At 41.5% G+C, this 27,030-nt stretch overlaps 1 protein-coding gene across 1 annotated transcript; it reads right to left on the bottom strand.

Annotated features, from left to right (window-relative positions):
- Positions 1–20,780: 20,780 nt before the first annotated feature.
- Positions 20,781–26,896, bottom strand: LOC127305476 (GCN5-related N-acetyltransferase 4, chloroplastic). The gene is made up of 3 exons (XM_051335891.2): positions 26,694–26,896; positions 25,836–26,238; positions 20,781–21,308 (listed from the first exon to the last, which is right to left on the bottom strand). The coding sequence occupies exons 1-3, from the start codon at positions 26,821–26,823 to the stop codon at positions 21,029–21,031; spliced, it is 813 nt and encodes a 270-aa protein (XP_051191851.1). The 5' UTR covers positions 26,824–26,896; the 3' UTR covers positions 20,781–21,028.
- Between the last annotated feature and the right edge of the window lie 134 nt (positions 26,897–27,030).

Here is a 27,030-nt window from a genome sequence, read left to right as displayed (position 1 = left end):
TTGGCGTGTGCACATAGAATGCTAATATGTACGTGCGAAAATTTTATTTACATTTGTTTTGACATTTTAAAATGTCTTTTGCGGTGTTAGTGGCATGTTCCTGCATTCATATGAACATATCCTATATTCCTATGTGAAGTATTTCTATAAGAATCTTGTAGTACAAATCCTATATGAATAAAACATTAGGTCATACCTTATGGAAAAACTACTTTGGCACAATCAAATATAACTCATCTTCGTATAGGATTTAACTAGCCATGACATCCTAATACTATACTTTTTCTATTCCTATGATTTACCTATCCTATGAATCAAACGGGCTCTAAGAAGCAGTAGTGAGTATAGTGAGTGAGTGAGTGGCGCGGCAGCAGGCCTGGAACGGGGACAACTCACGGACGATTGTAACGAATCCATGCTAGCCGTTGATTACAGATTGAATGGGTGGGGGTGGGGACTGGGACTTTCTGAACCCGGTCGCGTCTCCTCTCATATCTCAACCGTGGATCATCTCCTGATTCGGCCTAATTTTAGAAAGTTTAGCACGCCTTTTGGAGCTTACTTCCTTATTTAAGAAAAAATAACACATAAAATGTATGTATTGTTAGACGGGCAAATTTTAACTCAATATTCATATGCATGATGTTTTAATATTTTAAAACCTATATATGTGTTTGTTGTCTGTGCAACAAAAGCTACATTTGCCATTTATTTTTATTGCCTTTTTGCCGCATAGGGATTGGACCAGTGGTAAAGATATTGAGATTGGACATCGGTACAACCACATATTTTTTTAATTTACAGCCAGGATATCATGAGGGTGTGTCGATGTATTTCTCTTTTCAGAAAGCTCGTGAACCCTGAGGCCATGAATTTCAGCGTCATGATAGGTCAACATGATTCTCAAGAAATAATATTATGATCTCTTCGGAATGGGGTGTAGCGAGCAAGGTTTCTTTCTCGTTGCCAAAATAAAAAGAGTCAGCTCACTCATGCATGTTCGTGATTCACGAGCCATTTCGCACGGTACGGTATCCATCCATCCACGATGAATCCAAAGGTTGGTGTTGGGGTTCCATATTTACAATCTTGAACTTGTCCAAATGTAACTCAATACTTCTTGTTCTCAAAAATTTCGGAACTCCACTAGGATAGTTATGAAATATTGACTAGAATATTTATGAAACTTGGCCAAAAATGTAGGAAACTCCACTAGATTTTTTACGAAACTATTAAAACCATGAATGGATGTTCTAGACTAATTTCATAGTTTCACCATGGTGGATTTTGATACAATACAAGGTTGCTTTTACAATTATTTTGTCACCAAACCAAAAAAAAACATGTGTTGATTTAGATAAATTACAGTGATATTATTATAAGTTGAATGTGACACATTGCAAGACAATGCAAAAGATTTGGTTTCATATGAAGAATACCTTTGTACCAAGAAACTTGAGATACACAAACTTTTGCAGCACATTCTAAACTGAACTCAACTATACATGCGTTATCAGGTAATTCAAGTGGTTGATGTTAGCATATACATTGTAATGTCATGTTTATCTAATATTATTAGGGCTCTTTTCACTGCAATACCAACAAATTTATCCTCTCGAATTTTGTGTGCCTCTTCTTGTATCAAATTTGAGTTCGCAATTGGAAATGGTAATAACCCATATATTTAGTCTTATTAAGTAAACTAAGAGAAACTCAATCAACTCATTATTATTTGTTTAAATTACATTTGAATAAGCTTGGCATATTATTATGCTAACATGTGTTTATTCCAATATAATCGAATGGTAATATATGAGTGCGATATGCATTTTCGAGGAATAACCACACACTAAATTAATCAACTAATGAGATATTGTAACCTTGCTTTTATGTGCATGTCCAATAGTATAAGCCTTTTACATACTTTTGATCCGACCCGTTTGTAAATTTTTGGTCTAAGTACACAATTGTCATGCACTAATTCAGAAAAATGTTATCCTATCATTCACTTAATAATATTTGTAGGCTCTTACTTATACCACTTTCTAAGTAATTATTCTTCAAGTGAATTGTTGTTATTTATGATTGACATGATTTTTGTAGTAAAATAATTTTGCATTTGCTCTCAATATGTTAGTATCGTGTGATGTTTTTATGACATAGGATCGATAGAAAAGTAGGATTGAGAGTTTAAGAAGGGTTTGGATGCTCTACTACTTAACTATAAGCTATATATAAGAGCTTAAGATGGAATTCAAGAACCGGTAGATGTGTCATATAGGGCTATTGTTTTAAGCGTAAATTTCAAAGAATTCAAAAATACATTGGAGTTTGAGTTGCTAAAGATATAAAGTAAGAAGAGCCTAAGTGGTTCCATTTCCATATATATATATATTAATATTCTTTGGAAACAGATAAAAACACAAGATATTTCTCTTTACAACACAAGAACTGTTTTGTGGAAGGGGATAGAAACCTATCCCCTCCGTTCAAATGAATAATGCTTGTAAAATTTAGATAAAAATCAACGTCCTCTAAATTTGACCAATGTTATAAACAAAACTCTGGAAATTTATGTTACCAAATTCAATACTAATAGATTCATCATAAAATACTTTTTCATAATACATTTGTCTTATGTTGTATATGTTTATATTTTCTTCTTTACATTCGGTCAAACATAAGACTTTTGACTAAATTTGTAAGCCATATTCTTCGGAAGGGAGGTAGTATTTGATCATCATGCTTGCTACATGGGCACAAAAACCATGTCAGCCGACTCATTCTATGCCAGACCGTGCCATGCGCGTTGTGCCAAGCCCTATCGCACCTTACTCGTGTCGTGCCTAAAGTTGGTTGAGTTATAACTTAATTCTCACCCGGATGCGAATTAGCATAATCGTTGTAAATTATAAGACCGCGACCATCAAAAGAGTAGACCCATAGGGATACCATCTTACAAGGAAAACTTACAAACCAGGGAAGAAAAAGAACATAGTACAAGCAAAAGAAAAAAAATTAAGTTAAAAGGCTAACGGCTTGGAATCCTATGTTATATTAATTAGAACCCTAACGAGACTTCAAGTCATGTTTGTTGAATTTATTTAGCTCGTAATTTGAATGTGGTAGAATATAAATTGGCTCGTTCCGCGGAGCCTTGAGTTTGTAATCTGCTTTCAGCCGGTGTGATCCCGGAGATGATCCAGGAAGAAGTATTAACGATGTCATTTGATCAATAAAGTACCACATTTTTCTCTCGAAAAAAACTCAAACTACCGATCAAATCTGGGCCGTTGATATTACCGATGCGCGGGGCAGGCAGCTGACCCGGGAACCATTTCCAAAACCGGACGCCACGACCGACACCGACCGACCGGCGCAAAAGAAAGGATAGGAGAGCACATGTGCAGGGCGACGGTGCCGCAAACCGCGGCTGGCTCACAGCCGGCGATTCGTAGCTGTACGTACGCGGTCTCTCCTCCAGCTCCAGGATGGATAATAAAGGGGAAAGAAAAGGCAAAGGAGATGGGTGCAAGAAAAGTTGCGACCATGGAATCCTCAAACCATCACCTACAGGGAAAGGCAAATGTAGATGCATGAAAAACGAAACAGGGGAGAGCTACGCACGCAGCACAACGTGGGCGCGAGTACGCAGCCACTTTCACTCACCCTTGGCTCGCTGCATGTTACCCCGCTCTCATGCGCCTTGCCAACTGATTTGATCGCTTCTGGTCTTTGGCCGGATCACCGACTTGTTTAGTCGTCGTCGTCGTGTAGATCGTACGACCCGTCTATTATTCTCCGTTGCCCCAGAAGAAATATTCGATACCCATTCTCTTGTCAAGCTGCGGCTAGGCCCCATCCAGCAGGATACGCGCATCAGTGAGCAGCACTAGTGAGAATGAGTGAGTGAGGGAGTGGTGCGGCAGCACGCATGGATCACCAACGAGCAGAGCCGGAGGGGATGGACGCGGGCTGCAGAAGTAAAGACAAAACTTTCGAAAGAAGTCCACGTAACCCCCTAAGTATTATGTTTGGGACATTAAACCCCCCTAACTATTAAATGGGACAAATCACCCCCTAAGAGCAATTCCAATAGTATAGCCAATTGCTGGCTATAATAAGATGCCATGTCACTTGTAGTTAGCATATAGCTAATATGTACAATAGTTGACTATAAGAATGAAGTACTTTATAAACATATGGTCCACCTTTCACTCTCACAAAGTGCATAGGAGCACGTGCAAGAGCTGGCTATTGCATAGTAGCCCACCTCCCTTCTCTCTCCTCTTCTCTCTCCTCCAACTAAGCACATATATTATATTTAAACCCTTATAGCCAACTGACTAAGCCTTATTGTACTTGCTCTAACTATGGAATACCGGGCAACTCACCCCCTCAATCTGGATTAGGCTGTTTTGGGATGAGATTGGCTGTTTTGACAGTTGTTTGATCCGGTCACACATGGTCCGGTCGAACCAAATACTAGAACCGTTTATTCTGGTCCTCTCCCCCGACCCGTGTGCTCTGCTCTCTCCGTGCCGCTCCTCTCTCTGCAGTCCGGGCTGCTCCTCTCTCTGAAGCGCTTCGCTTCTCTCTCCATCGGCGCAGACGTCAAATCCGATGATCGGGGGTTAGGCATGGTCTTGGTGAGTTCTGATCCGCTCCTCTGTCCCGCACTGCGCCGCTCTGTTCCGCTCCTCTGTCCCGCACTGCGCCGCTCTGTTCCGCTCCTCTCTCCACCGTGCTGCTCCTCTCTCCCGGCGACGCAGGCGAGGTCCAGTCCGATGATCGGCAGCTCTAATTGAAGACTCGAGGTCGGTTCTCGAATCAGTGCAGGTTTGTTCAATTTTTCACCCCGAAGGAGCTACCCATTTCCCTCTTTGTGTGGAGGATGGACTCGATGACGGCTGGACAGAAAAGGCTGGGCTTTTGTTTTGATATTTCTTCAGTACATGTAGGCTGCCCGTGTGAGTGTTAGCTGGGCTACGTCTAATAGAGATGATGCAGTACTGAATAAGTTAGGGAAATCAGTTAGCTGGGCTACTACGTCCATTTCTGTTTCAGCAAATGAGAGCTCAAAGCGATGTGCTTTGTTTGTCAATATGGAACCTTGCATCGATCGCTGAAGCTTCAGTACAAGCTTCCTCCAATCGCTGGAGCCCACTGGACAACACCACGGAGCAGCGATCGCTCGAAGCTCCACCCTCTCTGCTGATCTGATCAATCGAGGTCAGAGCGACGGCGGACGCGCATCTGCTCGAGTCGGGAGGATCTCCACCCTCTCTGATTTCTCTTCAATCGGGAACGAATTGGGGAGCAGCTCCAATCTCACTGAATCGGGGACGGCCGCGGTCGATGCAACCTCTCTGAGCTCGGCAAGATCGACTGGAACGCGGCGCAGCAGCGGCGCGGGACAGGCAGAGCGGCGGCGCAACAGCGGGCAGAGCGGCGGGATTTTGGTGTCGCTATGCTCTCAAAACCACTGTCCACGTGGACCAAACAGCTCTCAAAACAGCTAAATCCGGTTTTGAGGGGTTGGAGGGGGTAAGTTGCCCGGTATTTCATAGTTAGGGGGGTGATTTGTCCCATTTAATAGTTAGGGGGGGTTAGTGTCCCAAACACAATACTTAGGGGGGTTATGTGGACTTCTTTCCAAAACTTTCCTAGTTTTTTTTAGTTCAGAAGTAACCCACATACTTTCTGGGTTTTTGAAATTCCAGAACTCCACCAAGACAATTATGAAACACCAATAAAAATTTAAGAAACTCAACCATTTTTTAGGAAACTCTCCAAGTTTCTTTTATTGAAACTATTGAACCAAGGATGGATATTCTAATCCAATTTCATAATTCGACAATGGCCAATTTCGATACAATACAAGGTTGTGATTACAAATCTTTGAACGGCAAAACACACAATATGTGATTTAGATAAATTACGGTGGTACAGTTACATGTTGAATGTGACACGTAACACAATGAAACTATTTTAGTTTTACATGAAGAATATTTTGTATCAAGAAAGTACGAGGTATCCAGACATTTGCAGCACATCCTGGGTTGAACTCGATGGTACAGATTCAGTTATCATATAATTCAAGTGCTTGATGTTATAAGACCAAATGCACTGTACCGTGTTTCTAATATGCCAAGGGCTTTTGGTACCAATGACAACTGACCCTCTTTCTATTTTTTGTGGCTCTTGATGCAGCCGCGTCGAGATCGTAGTTTGGAAGTGTAACAACCAATATGTTTATACTTATTAAGAAACCTAAAAGAAAATAAATTAACTCATTGTTATTTGTTTAGAGTTTGATAAGTTGTGTTTATTATCGTGCTAACATGTGTTCATTACAACATAATCGAATGGTAATATATGAGTGCAATAACTATTTTTGCGAAATAACCACACACACAATTAACCAATTAATTAGATAGTGTAACCTCACTTTTATGTGCATGGTACAAGCCTTTTATATACTTTTGATATGACTTGTTAATAACTATTAGCCTAAGTACGCACTTTTCATACATTGATTCCGGCATATGCTATCCTCTTAATCAGATATTACTAATACTTATAGGCACTTACTTATAGTGTCTTGTAAATAGTTATCCTACAAGTGAATTGTGATTATTTGTGATTAATGTCATTTTCGTAATAAGATATTTATGCATTTGCTCCCAATTTGTTATGCACAGATTGAATAATACGATTGGGTGTTGAACGGAGGTTTTGGATGCTCTACAACTTAATTTTAAGGTATATATATAAGAGCTCAAAATGGCCTTCTAGATATATGTATTAGATATGGCTAGTGGTTTAAGCGTAAATTGCAAGGAAATCAAAAATACCTTGGAGTTTGAGTTGTGCAAGATATATAAGTAAGAAGATCCTAAGTTTTTCCAAATATCTAAATAAAATATTATTTGAAACTGATATTTCATATGTTTATGGCTGAAGCTGGTGCTAGAAGAAGAAAGAACAAGATATTTCTCTTTACCACATGAAAATTGTTTTGTAGAAGGGGATAAAAACCTATTGGACCATCATGCTTGCTACATGGACACGAAAATCACGCGAGCTGACTCATTCTATGCTGGACCGTGTTGTGCATGCTGTGACGAGCCATGCTACGCCTTGGCCACGTCGTGTCTAAGCCAAACACACTTGCCCGGGCTGGTCACACATGTGTCTGTGCATACCAAACCCTGTCTCCGATCAAGTTCTGGTTAATCATGACCTTCTTGCCTTGTCACCGACAAAGCAGGAGGAGCGGAATAGAGGCAAACCCTAGGGAACCCAAAACTAGAAAATGGGAGCACCGGTGGCCTACCACAGTACCACGCCCTACACCAAACACCAGCTCAGAGCAAGTATAACAGTATGCTATAAAACTACTTACATGACACCTTTGTCTATTGGGAGGAGAGAGAGAGAAAATTGTGAACTCTTATGCAAGAGCGAATGTCTAGGCATGTTTCTAGGTCGAAACATTAAATAAGAGAAATCACAAGAAAAGTTCTACTAGCTCCACAATAACAGGCACCACTCCCCCCGCACCCCTCCCAAACCCTAAACGCTCCCCGCCGCCGCTGCCGGTAGCGCCGCCGGGCAAAAGCCGCGGGGCGCGGCGGCGGCGGCCTCTACTCGTTGCCGTGTTGGGACGGCGACCGCGATCCCTCAATGCTCGCGGCGGCCGATCGGACTTGGTGATGGGCGGCGGCGGTGGCAGACCTCTGCGCGCCGGCCAGACGCGGCAACCCCTTGCCTTCCGCCGGATCTTCACCGCAGCATGCCGGAGGGGCTGGTGGCGGGCAGCGGCCAGGCCATGATCTGCGCCACCTTCCCCCCGCCTCTCGTCCATGTGTGGAGGCGATCTCGGGCTTCTCCCGCGACACGAGGTCGCCCGGGGCAGCAGCCTGGGGTACGACGGTGGAGGTGGCCCTCTTCTTCGCCGAAGAGGGTCGGCCTGCGGTTGGTGGTGGTGGATCTATCGATATATCACCGCATTCTGGCGGCGTGATGGAGGAGCTTGGAAGCGGGTGTCGGTGTCACCGGTGGAGGGTTGGAGTGGCTAGCCCGGGATGGTCGCCGACGTGGGGGTCCGACCTGTATAAAGGCGGCGGTCCTAGGGCCTCTCTTACGTGAAGAGGAAGACCTACCGGAGGCCTGGACTCGTGATTTGGCCGGTGTGTTGAGTTCCGGAAGGCTCCGCCGGCGAATGTAACAGTGCTTTTTGCCTGGAGTTTGCTGGATCGGTGGTATTCGGTCGTGCGCACCATGCTTTTATTCCGACCGTTTGGTTCTGGAGGGAGTGGCGTGAAGCTCTTTTTTTGTGTTGACATCAAGTGACTATGGATCCATGATGAAAGTCAGAAGAAGAGAATTTCATGAAGGCCAGAGGGGAGGACTAGCTAAGGGAGGTTCAAGTCTGCGCGCTGTTGAGAGACTTTCTTGGTGTTCCGGGCTTCACAGCAACGGTATGAAAGTGGGGGCGACAACACATATGAAGTTCAGAGTTCTATCTTTCAGGAAGAAAACCCAAGGTCTGGCCTTAACTAGTTGTGCGTGGCAATGACCTTGTTGGAGGCATTGTTTTGAGAGCGGGGACTATCTTCAGGGTGAAAACCTAAGATCTCTGATCGGGTGACGACGGTGTTAGAGCACTGTTCCCTTCTTGGAGGCGTCGTTTTTGAAGAGTCTGTATTTCAGGTGTTGTCTTGGCGGTGGATGTATTGCTGTTGTTAGGCCCGAGATGCTGTAACGGGGCTTTTGTTTCTTAGTTTTCTTTTTCTTTTTTTGGCTGTGTGCATCTGTAGTGCCATTAGGGTGGTGCGTTGTTGCAGAGGCTGGGTATAATTGGTATCATTTTGATATTAATATATTCCCTTTATCGAAAAAAGCTCCACAATAACAATATGTGATGTTGCATCAACCGCTTTTCTGCCATGGCATCTTTGTTTCAAATACCGTAACTAAAATTATTTCCATGGGAGGTACAGAACCCTCTTGCCACACATATAAACCCTGCCATGGAAAGATTTACACATAAAACTTTTTCCCCGGCATCGTAAACCTTAGATTGATCATCTAGTCATTTTTGTTCATCATCTAAATGTAGATGCTTCCTAAGCCGCCACCATATCAACCGTAATTAGAGCGTGTACAAACTTACCTACATGTAATCATCTCCATCCTTTATAATTAAATGGCCTAACTCTTGCAGAATTCTTGAAACTAACACCAAGTCCACTTGCATGCACCGGGTACAAGTGTGCAATAATCATGGCGATGCAGACGAGGTCAACTCATTTCGACTTAACCATGGTGGAAAACGAGCATACAGAGGTTATGCCCTTGGACCATATTTCATATTTTTAGGCAAATACAGATATCAATGCATATATCACCGAATGTGAATGCAGAGAAGATGTTATTTGAATAATAGACTCATGAGATATGATAAATCACGATATCACAAACAATGCCATGTTCCGCACAAATAATGAATTATTACAGCAGATTATACTTTCCTTATCTGACCACACAAAATAACACATTTTTTTGCGGGAAGCACAAAATAAGACTTTGTAGCAACTTTGTTTGGTTATTATGGTGGATAATTAGGTCATGGGACTAGTAAGTCTGCAACTGTAAAGTTTGCTTTTTTTTTCGATAAAGGGAATATATTAAAGTCTGCAACTGTAAAGTTTGCTATAGTTGCTAATATTATTTCCAGTCCAGAGTTCCATACATCTTTAGGTCATGGAATAAAGGTATCTCCAACAATGTTGACAAAGAAACATTAGGCGAAGTGAGTGGCATGCAGAGCTATCGTGCATGCACCCATCATGCCGAGGACCTACACGACGGGCAGGCATCCATCGCTAGCAACGTACTGCATACATACGACGACCATTGCCTTACAAGTAAGGCAAAGTGGCAAAAGAGACAAAAACTTTCTGCTATGTTTATTTCTTCTGTACTTATTCTCGTATCGAGCAACGCTTCCAACTTCCATCCATGTACTCGGCATTATTTTGTAGATTGGGCTATGTACGTACGCATGTATAGACAGACTGACAGAGTATATAGGTAGCCGATCGATCGACACTGATGGTTTGGTACTTTGGTCCATCGCTTTCACGGCGGACTAGAGTAGAATATAGAGTTAGTTGCAGGTGCACAGGCCGTGAGATCACTTTGACTTACATGCATTATTGCTCTGATTGGTTTACAACCGGCCATCGATCGAGCTCGCCGGACGAAGGTCATGGCGTTCAATTTGTTAGAGCATCTCCACTCGTCTCCCCACAAGCTCCCCACGGCCACTTTTTTTCATCCGAACGGCGAAAAACGGCCCAGTCAGGCCCCCGGTTCCTCGTTTTGGTCCGGATTTGAGCCTATTTTCGTCCGGACTCCCCATATCATCCTCGGTTTCCCGGGGGTCTCCCGGGGACTCCGGATGAAGCTAAACCAACCGCCCACGCCCACGTGTCTCCTCTTTCGTCCGGATTCCCCGAGCCATCCTCTTTTTCCCCGAGAAACGCCGCTTGGGGAGCACACGACTGGGAAACTACTCCTCCCCACGCCAAATCTTCCTCCAATCCGGACGAAAATTTCGCCGGATTTGGGCGTGGGGAGCGCCAACGAGTGGGGATGCTCTTAGGTCTCGCGATATGGACGCTAGCTAGACGCTTACTCCGATGGCGATGGGTGCAAAGCCACAGCTGATACCGTACACCCCGGCCTGGCCGCCTGGCCCTTCTTAACAATACAGATCCCCAATAGTCTTTAGCTTCATGTTTTGTAGAGGTCCATTCTCGTTCTTAATTTGGTTAGAAGTTTTGGTACCACTCTTATAAAATTTCCTCCTGAAAAGGCATTGCTTCAGAAGGAAGTGATCCGAGATTTGGATTCTGGCCATCTTAAAAGACGGTTTGGACTCTGGCAGAACAAGAGAACAATGTTGTAGCAGAGATGGGTAACTTAACCTTCGGCTGAGATAAACCAAAACTGTATCTATTTGGATATATTATTTTTGTCCATTGTTCTTGAACAGGTTGGTATTTCAAGTGAACTAGTTTCATAAATGCAATTTGATATCGTATCATAGCAAATAGCCACGACAAGTTGACGCTCGGACCAACCCTTGGTGTTTTTAAGCGCTTGCCCGTGGAGAAATCATTTGTTCTCGTTATAGGCCTATGGTCAGGGCCTTATACAATGACGTCAATTTGCCGAAGGAAACACGTTTGTTTTCAGAAATGAAGCGTTGGGGCAAATTGATGCAGAAATAACTAATGATTTATCGTAATTTTTGTGAAACAAACCATCCACAACAATATGTAGTAGGCATCTCGTGGTTGCGGCAGAGTTTCAAAAGTTATTTGTTTTTAGATTTTAGTTTTTTTTGAACTTTTGCAATATTTGTTGCTTATTCTACTGTGTTACCGGATATTCCCCAACATGGCAGATTGACCCTAGATAAAGGCCCTGGTGGTATAAGAAAAATAATGCAAAACAATGGCCAGAAGTCCATTAAGTATCGAAGAAAGAAGTGATACTTGTCTGAAAACATTGTTATTTTGTTACATAAACAAGCCCGTGGCAATAGCACGGCCGTATTCCACTCAGCTGGGCAACCCGCAGCAGAAGTTCCAGAAATCATCTTTTTATTCATATATTCTCATGATTGCCATTGATAAATATCCTCGCCCCCAACCTTTGCTACATCGTCCATTTTCCCCTTTTAGCAGCCGCCTCTCACACAAGCTTGACAAGATCAAATCACTTACTTAAGCGTATGATCCCTCTGATTAAGAAATATTGTGTTTGATCTTTGAACAATTGCTAATCAACTTACCACTATTCTATTTCTTTATACCGATTTTTTTAACTTTTTATAGCTGCAAAATACTTCTCAACAAATGATCTTAGTCTTTATCATATTTATATTATATTTTAATAAATTAACCAATCCATTATAAAAAATAAAATCAGTAAACTATTTTTAAAATTTTGTATCGTTAACATTGGTTGTGGAAATTGTAGTTTCACTAAGTTTGAAGATTGTATTATAGTCAACATTATGTTAGATGTCTCCTTGAGACACTACTTTTTAAAACCCTATAGTTAAATCGTATTCTTATTGGTAAGAAGAAAAGAGAGTAAAATCACATGTCATCAAAGATAACTTCTTACACTCGGATGAACTTCAACTGTATGTACTTGTTCATGAACTTCCTTAAGTATTACTAGTTACCTCTAGAGCTAATAGAGGTTTCTCGAATAAATTATTCTTGAGAAAAGTTTCTTGGATATTACATAATTGACTATTTTAAGTGCAAATAAGTAGACCAAATAGCAACAATTTACCAAATATAAAGTCAAGAATACAGAAAATATCTATGAGGCATTAGTCCTCTGAATTTTTCAACTGCTCATTTAATTGTCCGTTTCTGGCCAATTTTAATCGTCGCATTATTAGCTTGCATCGTATGTTCACTTAGCACTTGGTACTGATGTAACATCACTGATCACAACACACATGAAATAGCCTAATTTATTTGTTTGATCGACACACTTATATTTTTTTTTGGTGTACTTGGTAAAATAGTAGGACTTGGAATTAATAAATATGCAAGGAATTTTACCCTTTGTTTTCTTTGATTGATTTGTTGTATGCATGTGGTGTACATGATGCACAGGGCGAGCTTATGTCAATACATATGTGTGGTCGATTTTTGTTTTGTTTTGCGGGTATATGTGTGGTCGATTAAACATGAAGAGAGGAAGTAGTAGGTAGCTACGGAGGGAAAGGCAAGAGCAGGAAACGAAAGAGGGGATGGACACAACGTGGGCGCGAGTACGCGGCCACCCTTTTTACACTCTCGCTGCATCTTGCATGTTACCCGTCTCGTGCATTATTCGCTTCTTCTACTCTCGGTCGGATCAGACCACACCACTTGTTTACTCGTGTCGATCGTACCATTATCCAATGATTCAATACGAGTGAGCTGAGTATCATCGTCTGGCCTCTGTCGCTGCATCTGGGCTCCACCAGCAGGATGCGCGCACGACATTAGTAGTCAGATCAGTGATCAGTAGCGAGATATAGCGAGTGATGCGGCAGCACGCAGGGCTCACAGCACGTGACGCCGGCCGGGGCGCGGGGAGCCCCATGTGAGATGCGACCACCGTATACGCGTCACCCTCCGCCGTCGATCGTGAATCCAACGGGCCGTTGACCGGATGGCCGGAGGAGATGAATCACGGCCGGGGATCGCGCGTCGGCGTAGACTCGACGCCTTGTTTTGCGGCGACGGTGAGGACAGGGCCAATCACGGACGATTTGAACTGTTGCACATCCCGGTTTGCTTTTGGGAAAATATCCACTGATACCACCCCTTACATGATATCATGATATCGAGTTTCACAAAATTTGAATTCTAAGTATTAAAAAATTTAAAATAAATTTGTGGTGGTTGACAAGATGTGTGTTTACATTCTCTAGATTTTTCACAGCCAAATTTAAAATACACCAAGAGAAACAAAAAAGACAAATGCTATGTGAATAGTGCCATTTGTGTTTTTGTCTTTATGTGACACTATTTATGCTTAATTTCTCTTTTTTTTTCTCTATTTTGAATTTGGTTACGAATGTTACTGGGCATGTATAGACACGCATCTTACGAACACCCAAAATTTTGGTTTTAATTTTTTGAACATTTAAAATTTGGATTTTGAAAAGTGGTATCATGGTATCAAATAAGGTGTGATATCACTAGATATGTTCTCGTTTGCTTTTGTCACTCCGGGCCTTGTTTTGCGTTTTGGCTATCTGGTGCATATGCTCCATTTATTTAACCTGCATTCTAATATAAAAGTTCAAATATTTTTTCTACAAAATGTAGCATGTAGATATCAATATCCTGTGTGCTTAGAAAGCTGGTTCAAGAAAAACCGACTTTTTTTGTGTCCATTGCAAAATGACAAAATTTGGTCCTAAAATAAGGCTTCTCACGAGACATTTTTTTTTACACAAGCAACTGAAAATGTTGCCTTTCGCGAAACTTCATCATGCACACATGGAATGTTGAGATAATCATGCAAAGTTATTCTAAAAAAATTAACATTTTGGATTTTTATTCATGGGTAACGGGCTCCGAGATCAAAAGTGCATTACCGAATATTTATAGTATATGTTAAAGGATCCTGTCTCGAAAAGGATGTCATGCGACATTTTTTTCTGGGTCGAGGGACTATGATAGTTTAATATCTTATATGTTGTGGATGTGATTTATTCCTTCTACCATGAATGGGATTTAATTAAGAAAATACAAGAAGGTTAATTTCTTCCATCAACATTTTGTGGATGAGAATTTTGTTCCTCCTTTATAAAAAAATATTGATTTTTTATTTTTATTTTTTTGAAAGTAGCTCGATCGAGATCGTTACAAGTTGAGCATGAGCCAATTTTTGTAACTTGACTCAGTTCAGGTCAGCTCGAATTTTAGTATGAGCTAACTTAAGCATAGTCCAACTCGCTTGACTTGACTAGTTTGCAGCCCTGGTCGACCATATATCACATTATATGCTTAGCTTCATGTGTATTTTGTGGACAAACTCATCTTAGTAGTCGAATCCCCTTCCTGGCAATCGATTGTTGGAGCGATCATTTTCCTTGGCGCGGCAGCGCTCGCGCCATGCGCGAAATCAATTCCCTTTTTGTCTTTTAGTGTTTAATTACGTTCACATGTAGCTTTGTGTTCACACTAATAGCTCACGTTCCCACTTGCAAGTTGCATATAGCCAAGAGTGTTCACACTGCATGCATGCATAAAGTATCTCATGGGCCTGCATTTAATAAGCCAACTTTTTAGCATGAGGCTAGCTCTCACAAGTTGCTGCATGCATGCACAGAGCATCTCGCTCTTTTTTTTCAGCACGACGCATACTTTCAATTCTCTTTATTTGCAATTCCCTTTTGACAATTTTTTTTTGCAATTCCCTTTATGTTGTTATTTCGTACGGGATTTCATGTTTTTTGGATTAATTTTTATAATTCCCTTTTTCGGGCCAGTGGTTTTTAAGGGGGAAAATAACGGGTGGGAAGATCCACTTGCAACTCAAATGAACTACCACTTGCTACTCAAATTAAATCTTTGTTTTAAGTTGTAAGCTAACAGAAATTGCTAAAATATTTTAAATGAAATTTACTTTTTAGAGTCGCTGGGTTTTTGTATTTACCGTTGATAAATAACGGAGCACCGGGTTGATAACTTGTAAACAAAAATAGAGTCGCTACATGTTTTAAATTAAATTAAATTTTAAGGGTTGATATTTATTTATATTTACCATTGATAAATAGCGGGTCACCGGGTTGATAGCTTGTAAACTAAAAGAGAATCGCTAAAATATTCTAAATGAAATATTTTTTAGGGTTATTATTTATTTATATTTACCGTTGGTAAATAACGAGGCACTAGGTTGATAGCTTGTAAAATAAAAAATGTTCGCTAAAATATTCTAAATGAAATACTTTTTAGAGTTGGTAGTTATTTATAATTACCATTGATAAATAACGGGGCACTGGGTTGATAACTGGTAAACTAAAAAGAGTCGCCAAAATATTCGAAATGAAGTTAGATTTTTAGGGTTGGTAGTTATTTATTTTTACTGTTGATAAATAACAGGACAACGGGTTGATAGCTTCTAAACTAAAAAAGATTCGCTAAAATATTTAAAATAAAATTAACTTTAGGGTTGATAATTTTATACATTTATGGTTGATCACTCAAGTACGGAGGGGCTGATTATTCAAATAGAGAGAGCTGATAACTTTTAGCCAGAAAAAAAGTTTGTCGAAACATATTAACATGGGTGCTAGTTTTGAAGATCTCGTCGAGACGGATTTATTGGTGAAAGCGAATCTTAATTTAGAGTTATCGTTTGAAAGTTAAAACGTTTTGAATTTTCAAATTTGGGAAACATTCCGCTGACATCAGCAGATTCGTCTTTTTGTGGATGCATTTAATTTTTCCTCAATAGCACATACGAGGTTGATAATTTTATACATTCACCTTTGATCACTTAAGTACGGAGGGGTTGATTATTCAAACAGAGAGGGTTGATAACTTTTAGCTCAAAAAAAAGTTTCTCGAAACATATCAACATGGGTGCTAGTTTTGAAGATCTCGTCGAGACGGATTTATTGGTGAAAGCGAATCTTAATTTGAAGTTATCGTTTGAAAGTTAAAACGTTTTAAATTTACAAATTTGGAAAAGATTCCGCTGACATCAGCAGATTCGTCTATTTGTGCATGCATGCAGAACTTTTTCTCAATAGCATGCACCAGGTTGATAATTTTATACATTTACCGTTGATCACTCAAGTACGGAGGGGTTGATTATTCAAATAGAGAGGGTTGATAACTTTTAGCCGGAAAATAAGTTTGTCGAAACATATTAACATGGGTGCTAGTTTTGAAGATCTCGTCGAGACGGATTTGATTGTTAAAACGGATCTTAAATCGGAGTTGTTGTTTGAGAGATAAAACATTTTAAAATTTCGAATTTGATAAGTTTTAACGTGAACATGAGTAAGAGAAAGGAGAAGAAAGAGGTTTGCTCACGTAACCCAAAAAAGCTGTCTGAAAGTGATCGCTAAGTAAGCTTTGAGCGAACGACCGCCAGCTAGGGTCGCCCCTTAGTAGTCGGTGGTAGCCGGGATCAGGGATTTCCCTTAGAACGAAAATGAATTGATCAAATCATTTTTCTTTTCCTTCTCTCTTTTGTAATTTCTCCGCATAAACATTACACTTCATTCGGTAATTTTCTTTCATAACCAAAATTGATAGTTTAGGCCTGGGTTGTAACTTGTAATACACTCTACGCTCCATATTAATTAGTTGTCGATCACAGATTTATATCTAGATACAGCTAAATCAGCGATAACTATTATGGAACAGAAGGAGTATCTTCCAAAAATTTCCTAGTTCGGCTGAACTGCTAAAGTTCTTGCAAGTGACTCTAACTCGATTCGGTTGCCCGCACGTATTAATCGGGTGCAGTACAACACCACCAGCGAGCGTGTCAGCGTCAAAACTCGTTTCGAGCCCGATCATACTAAAATTTCAGTCGAAGCGAATGGCAGGCGCTTGGAGCAATATATCGTGCAGGCATATCTATCATGCCGGCCGGGGCCCCACGCAACAGTCATCGATCGCCACCCACATACAAGTAATGCAAAGCCAAAAATAATAATCCTCAAAACATTAGTACACATGCTGTGTCGACATGTATTAATTTGGAGTAAGTACGTATAGCTACCAAGCAGATACCGATGGTTCGACCCTTCGCTCTCACGGCCGGCGAATCGATTAATCAACGAGACCAAATTAAGTTAGGCGCAGGTGCTTGCTAGCTAACTGCTGTACTCCAGTGCTAATACTGAGCTCGGACGCAAGAATGGATTCGAGCTCGATTGATTGATTGACTGATAAGTGCCTCCGGCGAGCTCGTCTGATATTCTGATGGCTCCGGCTCAGCGAAGGTCGTGGCAGTTAGGTAGCGCGATTTGGACGCTAGCAGCAGCTTGCTCCGATCGGTGGACGATGGCTGCTGCCGACGATCGACGGCGACGTGCGCGCTAAGCATCAGCTACCACTGTAGACCCCGGCTTCCCCGTCTTTAAATACAGGTCATCACTCGCTGCCACGTACTGGTCTTTCCGCTAACATCTCGCCATTCCGGTTGTTAACGAAATCAATTGATCCATAGGACGCGCGCGACTATTGTTGTGCGAAAATGGATATGGCAAATATTATGCTGACAACATTCTAAATGTATATTTTTCTGAATTGTATCTGCGACTACTTTATCGGTCGACGAAGCGGCTCAGTTTCGCCGGTTCCATTGAATTGTATCCCCGGCTCCCCGCAAAGCAAATAAAACAATCATCTGTTCTAGTCTACTACTACCCTACTTTATACTTATGTTGTTACCTGACTATTTGCCTAGGCTAGCTTGAGCAGCGGTACTATCTGCTTAATACTAATCAATTCGCGAGGTGGACCTCCTGTAATACTGACCTGGCATCGCCCCCTGAATCCGACGTGCCACTGGCCACATTGCCAGCTGGCACAAGCCGCCAACCGGTCGCCATCGTCGCCACGTCGGACCGCACTACGCTAGCTAGCTTGTGGTGTTTGTTTAGGGGTGTCACGGCTGCCGTTGCGACTTGCTAATCACGTAGGTGAGCTCTCAGCTAATTCCATATGCTCCAACAAAGCTAAGCTAGCCTTGTTAGTTAATTATCATATACACTAAATTAGTTAACAAGTACTTGCATCGGGCATGCACATTGTACCTTTGTGGATGCATGTACTCCTATTTTTCTCGTTGGTATTGCTTCTAAGATACCCCTCCTATGTTGCACCATCATTATTGGCCGGGAGAGTACGTACCATGAGAGCCGAGCACTGGTAGCAGGTAGGTGGCCATTAGGTGATGAAAACTGGTCAAGGGCATATCTCGGATCGCATGCTCGGAAAGGAAAAGAAATGGTTTGAAAATGGGAAAGGAAAAGCATAGATAAAAGAATATTAATAAAGAAAAAACGGGAAACATGGGATCACGATTGTTGCATGTGCGCGCGCCAGTTCTGGACCGAGGGTCCAACTCCAGCTCATAATCTATTGCTTGGGTTATTCGGGCGTATAAAAAAAAGGAGAATCTTCCAGCCTTTAGGCTTGTTTAATCGTATATCGGAGAAATACAAAAACAAATTCGTATTTCATGAATTTGATTTACTTGTTGACTGCACTCTGCACTGACATGTAGGTCGGTAAAACCCCATATATACATAACAGTAACCTATGAGAACATTTCATACTGACGCACGGTATGCATAGCAATAAAACGTCGGCCAAGAAAAACAAACGAGCAATCCTGTAGCCTAGTGAAACGGAAAGAAAAACATGGAAGCATACTAGTTCAGGTTGCCACGGAATGGGAAAGCATGAGAAAGCGGAGACAAAGGAAAGGGAAAGGAGAGTGAGGTATAGCGTATGGGCGTCGGTCGGCTCATGTGGGGGGTGGCAGGAGTACATGCTACACAACAACATAGGCGACTACTGGGGGCTACATTTTTGTTTTTGCGGCACAGCTCACCAGGTATTGTTGGTGGTGACGCGCTGATGCCGATGTCTCCCCATGCGGAGCGTCGGCCACCGACACGGCGACCGCACCGCCTGCTGCCCGTACACGGAACCGGGGATCGTCGGTGACTTAAGCAATACTCCAGGATACAGTACTAGGAGTACATTGTTTGGCGTTATATTTCTTTTGCTAGATTTTTCTAGCCTCGGGATTTCCATCGGATCATAGTTCAGAGATGTCAAATGGTCCCGGTCAAACTGCCCTCTCCAACCACATTGCCCAACTATTTTTATTTTATTTTAGCTACAACCAGCCTTGAACAGAACATATAAGTACGTGGCTCAGAGTATACAAGTGTTGTACTGTATCAAAATTTGCAAATTGACCAGCAAATAAAACACAAAAATCAGCACGAGCAGTGTGCGGTTGGGCATTTTTGGTGGGCACCATTCCAGTCGACACATTCTAAAATCTTCAAAAGTTATGATTTTTTATAATATATGTGTACAGTGGATGCCATGACGATTCTTGAAAATATGATCGAAAAATCCCATCGAACTTTGAAAATAACTATTTTTTGAGGGATTGGAAATAGTACAGTAACTCTTTGTTCACCTTTTATTTCTGGACAACTACTTCGTTCTGTTCACCCCGGGTGCCACTATCTGCCCTGCATGTGCGAGCACCATTATTCCGCTAACCTAAAGAGAAAGTTAAGTTGAGGCCGATCTGAATCTGGAAGCCAGGGTACGTGTACTGCATAATGCCGGGCACAAACAAAAGGGAAGGCACATATAAATAGCGTTAGAATTCGTTGAGATCACATGCATTATGCACAGATCCAACGATCTCGCCTCACCTGCTGTGCTGGTGGTGTGGTGCGGAGATGATGATCAGTTCAGATGAGCTTCTCTTCTCCTCTCCCTTCCAGGACAGTGCGTGCATGCGTCCCATGTGACATGTTCTTCAGTTCCATCTCCCCCACCCCACCCACCCAACAGCAAAATCTCCTCTCCATTTCCTCCCCTCGAACGGGATCGGCTGCAGCCACGCAAGAAGGTTCTACACAACAGGAACATCATCAGCAATGCTCCAACAACCATACAGTTGAGAGGAAAAAAAGGGGCCGTTACGCGCGTACCTGGTTGGTGTCAAGAACATCATAAAGAGACCACTATGCCACCTAGCGTACTGGCACCCTCTCTGCTGACAGGCAACAGTCCCAGGGTGCACCCTTTAGGGTTCATGTTTTGAATTGCTGCATCAGAAAGAAAAAAAGTTGAAAGTTATGAGGAACCGAAGATGTACGGCTCACCGAGATAATGTGGATTGTACCTTACAGTTTCTGCAGTTACAGAGCAGCAGAGACACATACCTGAATCAGCACAGGGAGACTACAACATTCACTTAAAAATATGTGATTCATATCTGGGAACAATCTTGTCAGTCATTAGAATGAGAGGCAAACAGAACACCCTGCATAACTGAATAAACTCTGTGATGAAAACCAAAGGAACTTATGTACATGACAACAACTGGGATGCATGGAAGCTCTAAGATTTTTCTGTTGCTCCCCAGGCTACTTGCCACGAGTTCTGGGTCAGCTCATCTGAAGAAATGAAGTCTACGACATCCTTACATCTTTTTGAAACAATATACTGTAGCTGTTATATGATATACATGTATGATATGTACCCTGAACTATACATCAACTGCTATACATGAGAAGAGACGTGCTGGGGCACCTCCGTAGTACCTCTGAAGTATCTACATATCAGCTCTGTAGCATCTACACAGCATTGCTGTAGTATCTACAAGTCTCATTTCTTGTGGTCTGATACTCTGAAACTGTAACAGCCTAATTCTTGGGCACTAGCTTCATCATGAAGTCGTATTGCACTCCTTCGGCTATCTTAGGTGCCGGCCACTTGGCATCTTCTGGTACACGGATGCTTTTGTAGCCTTGGCTTTTGTACAGCCGCAGCGCGGCAAGGTTACTTACATCGCAGTGCAAGGCCACAGACCGGCATCCCCAACTCCTTGCTCGTGCCTCAGCTTCCGCGACGAGCATCTTAGCGATTCCTTTTCGACGTTCCTCCTTTCGAACCGCGACGTTTGCTATGTATGCAATACCTGTTCTGCACATATTTGGAAGGAACTTGGGTGACTTTCAAGAGGGAGAAACTACTTGCTGCATGTACATATTCAGAACACTTCATGCAGAATGATCTGCGGGAGAAGGTTTTGCAATGCTGAGTACTTCATGCAGACTAAAATTAGCACAACCAATTTCAGGCTGAAAGTTTTCCTATTGAGGGAATATTTTAGAATGAGTCGACTCAGGTAATTGTGTCCAATACTCAGATGAATGTGACTAGAGGACCCATTCCTTCAAACTTTCTTGATGAAGCAAAGCATATACATGGTCCCGCCTATTATTTCATATTTCTCCAACTTTATGCAGGTAAAGAGCCTGCATTTCGTATCGGTAGGGAGTAGCTATAAAGTAGAACATATTAGGAAATTGACATCTCAACAGAACATGACTACAAAGTAAACATAGATACTAGATAGAACCAGGAAAATTGAGAAGTATGATCTAGTTAGTACCTAAACATATTACTGTCGGACAAGATTGTCAAGGTTGAATAGTATTCCAGTGAGATTAAAAGCTGCACTAGAGATGCATGAAGCTTGCCCTATAATTTTAAAGAACACCCAGGGTTTTGCATATTATTTTCATTGAGCAGAAAGTGTGTCCTATACTAGATACATAGTTATGTTGAGTTGTGCATTCTCAAAATATGGTAGACATCAGGATTCAAATGAATGTTTATTCTTTTTATTGGTTAATTTTCTATATATTTTGTTTTCTGAAAATATCAGAAGTGATATTGCACAAGTTGTTGCATCTTATCCCAATCGAGCTTCGAAATGTAACACTTTTTTACAATGAATTGTTAAAATAAACAGCAATGAACCAATATTGTGCTAATACACTTGCCACTAAATTGGCTGGGTACTGCATCTTATACTCGTGTTGATATTTTTCATTTCTACAAGTAAACCCATAGTTTTACAGGTTTGGGTTCAATTCGAACCCTTCTGTTTATTTGCGGTAAACAGAAGGGTCATCTGAAACTATAACCATTCACCTTAGCCATTCTATGTTATGCTATAGGCACACTAGATGACCATATAGCCTTTTGGTTCTAGTCAAGTACAAAAGGAAAGACACACAAACAAAAAGAAAAAGGTACACAACTACATATTACTACCATGTCATAGTGCAATGAGCGTAAATCATATTGTCTTATAACCTATGAGCGTAATCCTGGAACACAGATCACAGAACATGTTGTCATGTTGAGTAGATTTATGCCACTTGAGGAGTTTATACCAGATGGATTCTCAGGAACCTAAGGAAGTGAAAAGATGATGTGATACATCCCTTTGCAAAGCTACAACATGCACTTGTGAAAGAGCAACACAGCAATGCTAAGTTTCCACACTGCTGCTGTTAGTATGACAGAATAAGATTTTTTTTATCACACGGGAGAGGCGCTCTCCAAAGATTGAGTCGATGAATTATTAAAATAATGTTTTGAGAGTAGTCCTATACACATTTAATATGGCATGTTCTAAGATACTCCTATGTTGCATCATTATTGGCCGGGAGAATACCATAAAAGCCAAGTGGGTGGCTAGTAGGTGATGAAAAGCTGGTCAAGGCATATCTGGGATCACATGCTAGACCCAGAAAGAAATAGTATGAAAATTTAAAAGGAAAAGGAGAAAAAAAAGAAAATAATTGGAAAACATGGGATCACGATGGTTGCATGTGCACCACCTTCATAGTTCTGGACCGAGTGACCAACAACTAATCTATTGCTTAGGTTATGTTAGCGCATATAACGAAATAAAAGAATCTTCCTGTCTTTAGGTTTGTGTAATTGCCTCAGAGATATGGAAAGAAACAAAATCACATTCATCAAATTAATTTAACTTTGTATTTGCAGCCAGTGCTGACATGTAGGACCAGTGCCGTGGAAAAAAATCAGCTGGACCCCACAAAAACAGCAACTTGTGAAACATTTTACTGATGCACAATAGTCATCATAGGATAGGAAAATGTAGAGCAAGCAAGGTAAATAAATAATTAATCTTGCAGCCTAGTGAAAAAGAAAAACATACTAATAGCTACTAACCATAAAACATAGGCCTACCTCTGTTTCGATGAATGAAGGCTTATAAATTTAGTCAAAAGTCAAATCTTGCAAATTTTTACCAAATATAAAGAAAATATAAACATCTACAACATGAAACGAATATATTATTATTTTTTAAAAATGAATCTACTAATATTTATTTGGTATCGTAATCGTTTATCTTTTTTCTATAACATCGGTCAAACTTAGACGATGTTGGCTTTTAACTAAATTTGTAAGCCTTAATCATTGGAACGGAGGGAGTATTGCTGCTGCTGGCTAACGGAATGGAAAAGCATAAGAGAAAGGGAAAGGAGTGAGCCAGCGTCAGTAGGTGGCATGGCAGGAGTATATGCTACAAAACACAAGGGACTACTGGGGTTTGCGGCACAGCTCACCAGGTGTTGGTGACGCTCTGATAGCAACGTCACTAAGCGCAGATGCTGGTGGGAAAAGAATTGGCGACCGACAAGGGGACTGCACGGCCGCTAAATTTGACGACACTGGCCTTTTGTGATAATAATACACTTGCCACTAAATTTGCTGGGTATTGCATTTTATTCAAATGCATCCACATAGTTTGAGTACTGGAATCTTATACTCGTGATGATGTTTTTCATCTTGTACAAGTTAAAGCACAATTTTATGGGTTTGGATTCGTTTCGAACTATGGTTTGTTTGTGCTGAAGAGAATAGTCATCTGAAACTATAACATTCAACTGAGAATTCTATGTTCATGGTGTAGGTACACTAGATGACTATAAACTTTTGGTTCTAGTCAAGCACAAGAAGATAGACACAAACAAAAAGGAAAAAGTAATGGGGTCCCCAGATCCCACATCAATATATAACTATAAAAGGAAGCAGAGAAACTACGCATAAAGATAGAACAACAATTTATTTTTTAGAAACTAAAATGCATTATATAATCGAGAATTACATGAGTCATCATAATTAGAAAAAAGGCTACAAGATTAGTTGATTACGCATTACTATCATGCCATAGTGCAATGAGGCGTAAATCCTGTTATCTTATAACCTGTGACTAAATTGAATATGCAATCCTGAAACACAGGTCACAGAACATTCTAAGTAATCATGCTTATAATTGTATGGTATGCGATTGATAAAATATATGACCAGTATTCTTAGAAGACTGATGCAGTGAGACAATGACGTGATACTTCCTTTTGCAAAGCTATATGACATGCACTATCAAAATAGCAACATGGCAACACCAAGTTTGTCCACTCTTGCTGGTAGCATGGCAGAATAAGAAAAAAAAATGCCACAGGGGAGAGGCACTCTCAAAAGATTGAGTTGATGAATTATTTTTCAAAATGTTTTGGAGAAACAGTTACATGCACATTTAATATACCATGACTTGAGGATGTTAGACTTTGCTTTCCAAGTTGGACTAGAATCAGTACGATTTACTACCTTGGTTCTAATATTTGCGTTCAACCTTTTTAGTTCTTGAAATGCAGCTACAAAGGCGGCTTAAATGCAAGGAACTACTTTTAGTTTGAGGTAAATATTTTAGATATCTTGACTTTTTTTAGTTTGAGTAAAATTTTCCTTGTCTCCAGTGCTTGAAAGAAAATTGTTACCCTGAGCCATTATTTGAGGCAAGGAGCTTTTACAAATCTTCCTCAAGAGATATAGAAAACCTTACTTCCATCAGTTTTGAATAAAATCCCTAATATCAGCTCCCCAGCCTGTTTCTATTTTGGGGAAGAAAAATAGTACACATTTTATTCTTAGCAACTTGCTTATTGTTATCTCCTATGCTTCTAATCATCTGCCACAACCAGCTAAGCTAAAAAAAGATTTGACGGTTAAGTTTTGGTTCGGCCGGCTGGCTTTCCATAGACTGCAGAACTAGTTTTTCACTTCTGGTAACTCTAATATTTTCTCAGGTATTTCCTTACATCTGTAGTTACCTAAGGACACCCCACTTCTGTTTTCGGCTTCCCATGGAGATTTAGAGAACTAGGTAACAAGAGTAGAATGTGTAGTTGTTTATCACCTTTAATTGTGCCAATTCTTGACTATAATATTATATTGGTATTCCATGACAGGTTATGTTAACAGCATGACTGCTGGCTTAAGTCGAGGATATCAAATGTAGTGCATATCAATGTCAAGACAACAAGGTAGGAGCAAATAGCTATCAGACACAGGATGATGCACCCACATGTCTAAAAACATTTAGCATCTAAAATAGCTATAGAAACTGTGATTATACCCACATCTCCTTGTAGAACAGAAACAATAGGTAAGCCATGAAGAAGTAAAGAGAACACTGGTATTACAAGGCATAAACAAATGACATCAATGATATGGGTGCTTAGAAACATTTATAGCTTATAGTTGCACCTACATGCCTAAACGATTCTAGCATCTAGAAACTGGAAAAAACTTGCGTATTTAAGTTTAAAGCAAATAGCGATGTACCTTCTCTGCTTGAGAGGTCCCCGTCTTGGAAGGTAGTCCGCCACCGTGTCGACCGTGAGAATACCAGCAATGGAGCCTTTACTGACACCATATTTCCCATGAAACTCTGCATCCGTCAGATCTCCACACTCGATACTGATTGCGCCGTTAACTGCAGCAGGGTTCACCGCAACAAGGCACGTCCTCGTGCAGCCAGGTGGAACCGCGAAACCGGATAGGAGCGCGATGTAACGGTCGAGCCGGAGAACGAGGTCTAACGGGAACTTGTAGCCCGGGAAGAAGGAGCCGCAGTGAGTGTCTGCAACTTCCCAGCAGTCCTCCAGCCGTGCATCTCGAACGACGATGCCCGTCCCCGGGTACAGAGACGGCAGCAGTTCGACCGCTTGGCTGGCATAGCATACTCCTGTAAATAAGCAAGCATGTATTCCTGTCAATAAGCAGGGGTGCCAGATACGTGAAGGGAGATGGCAACAGAACAGCAAGCTGGCGCCGTGCAGTGGTGTTCACAGACAAAAATGCACCAGACAAAAACATAACTTGCGTTCAACAATAAATAGCATGCTAAATGGGGAAACTACTGGATTCAGTTCTCGAATTAGGCTCATTTGGCGTGTGACAGGGGCTTGGTAATGGCCACACGGCAGAGCCAAATGCCCAATTGGGGCCGACCTACTACGCTTCCATTCTCGTTCAGGATACACAAGTACAGAATTACGCATGCCGAATCATATATGGTGAATTCGCAAAAAAAAAAAAATCATATATGGTGCAAAATTGACTGGGTTCGGCGTATCCTGATGACCCAGTGCCCGAACCGTACAGAGGATTTCAATCGGAGGGGAGAGTGGGGGCAAGGACCTGCGGCGGGTTTGGAGGGGAACGGCGAGCGGTGGCGCTGGACGGCGGATCGGCGGCCGTGGCGGAGAGGGGAAGAGGATACCGACGGCGACGAGGAGCGCGGTAAGCCTAGCAGCGCCGGCGGCATCATGGCCTCCTCGTCCCCTCCGCCTCGCCTCCTCCGCTCCTTCGCTGTCTCCACTGGATTTTTTTTTTTAATCCCGCAAGCCAACTGGAATGCGTTTTCCTGCTTGAGAACGTATTCTGTTGAGATATACGTAAAGCGTTTGTGCGTCTTTACTTTCATTTTACGTAACCCGAACGAATACGTTTTCCTGCTGGAGTCACGGGTCTCTTA

The sequence above is a fragment of the Lolium perenne genome, chromosome 6, assembly GCF_019359855.2.
Source record: "Lolium perenne isolate Kyuss_39 chromosome 6, Kyuss_2.0, whole genome shotgun sequence".
Taxonomy (NCBI): domain Eukaryota; kingdom Viridiplantae; phylum Streptophyta; class Magnoliopsida; order Poales; family Poaceae; genus Lolium; species Lolium perenne.
Note: the sequence above shows the minus strand (reverse complement) of the source record. Positions and strands in the feature narration are given on the sequence as shown.

Coding starts and splice junctions, on each gene's coding strand:
- LOC127305476 (XM_051335891.2), bottom strand. CDS start 26,823: ATGATGCCGCCGGCGCTGCTAGGCTTACCGCGCTCCTCGTCGCCGTCG. Junction 26,239..26,693: donor CCCCTCCAAACCCGCCGCAG/GTCCTTGCCCCC, acceptor GCTTATTTACAG/GAGTATGCTATGCCAGCCAA. Junction 21,309..25,835: donor GGACCTCTCAAGCAGAGAAG/GTACATCGCTAT, acceptor AAATATGTGCAG/AACAGGTATTGCATACATAG.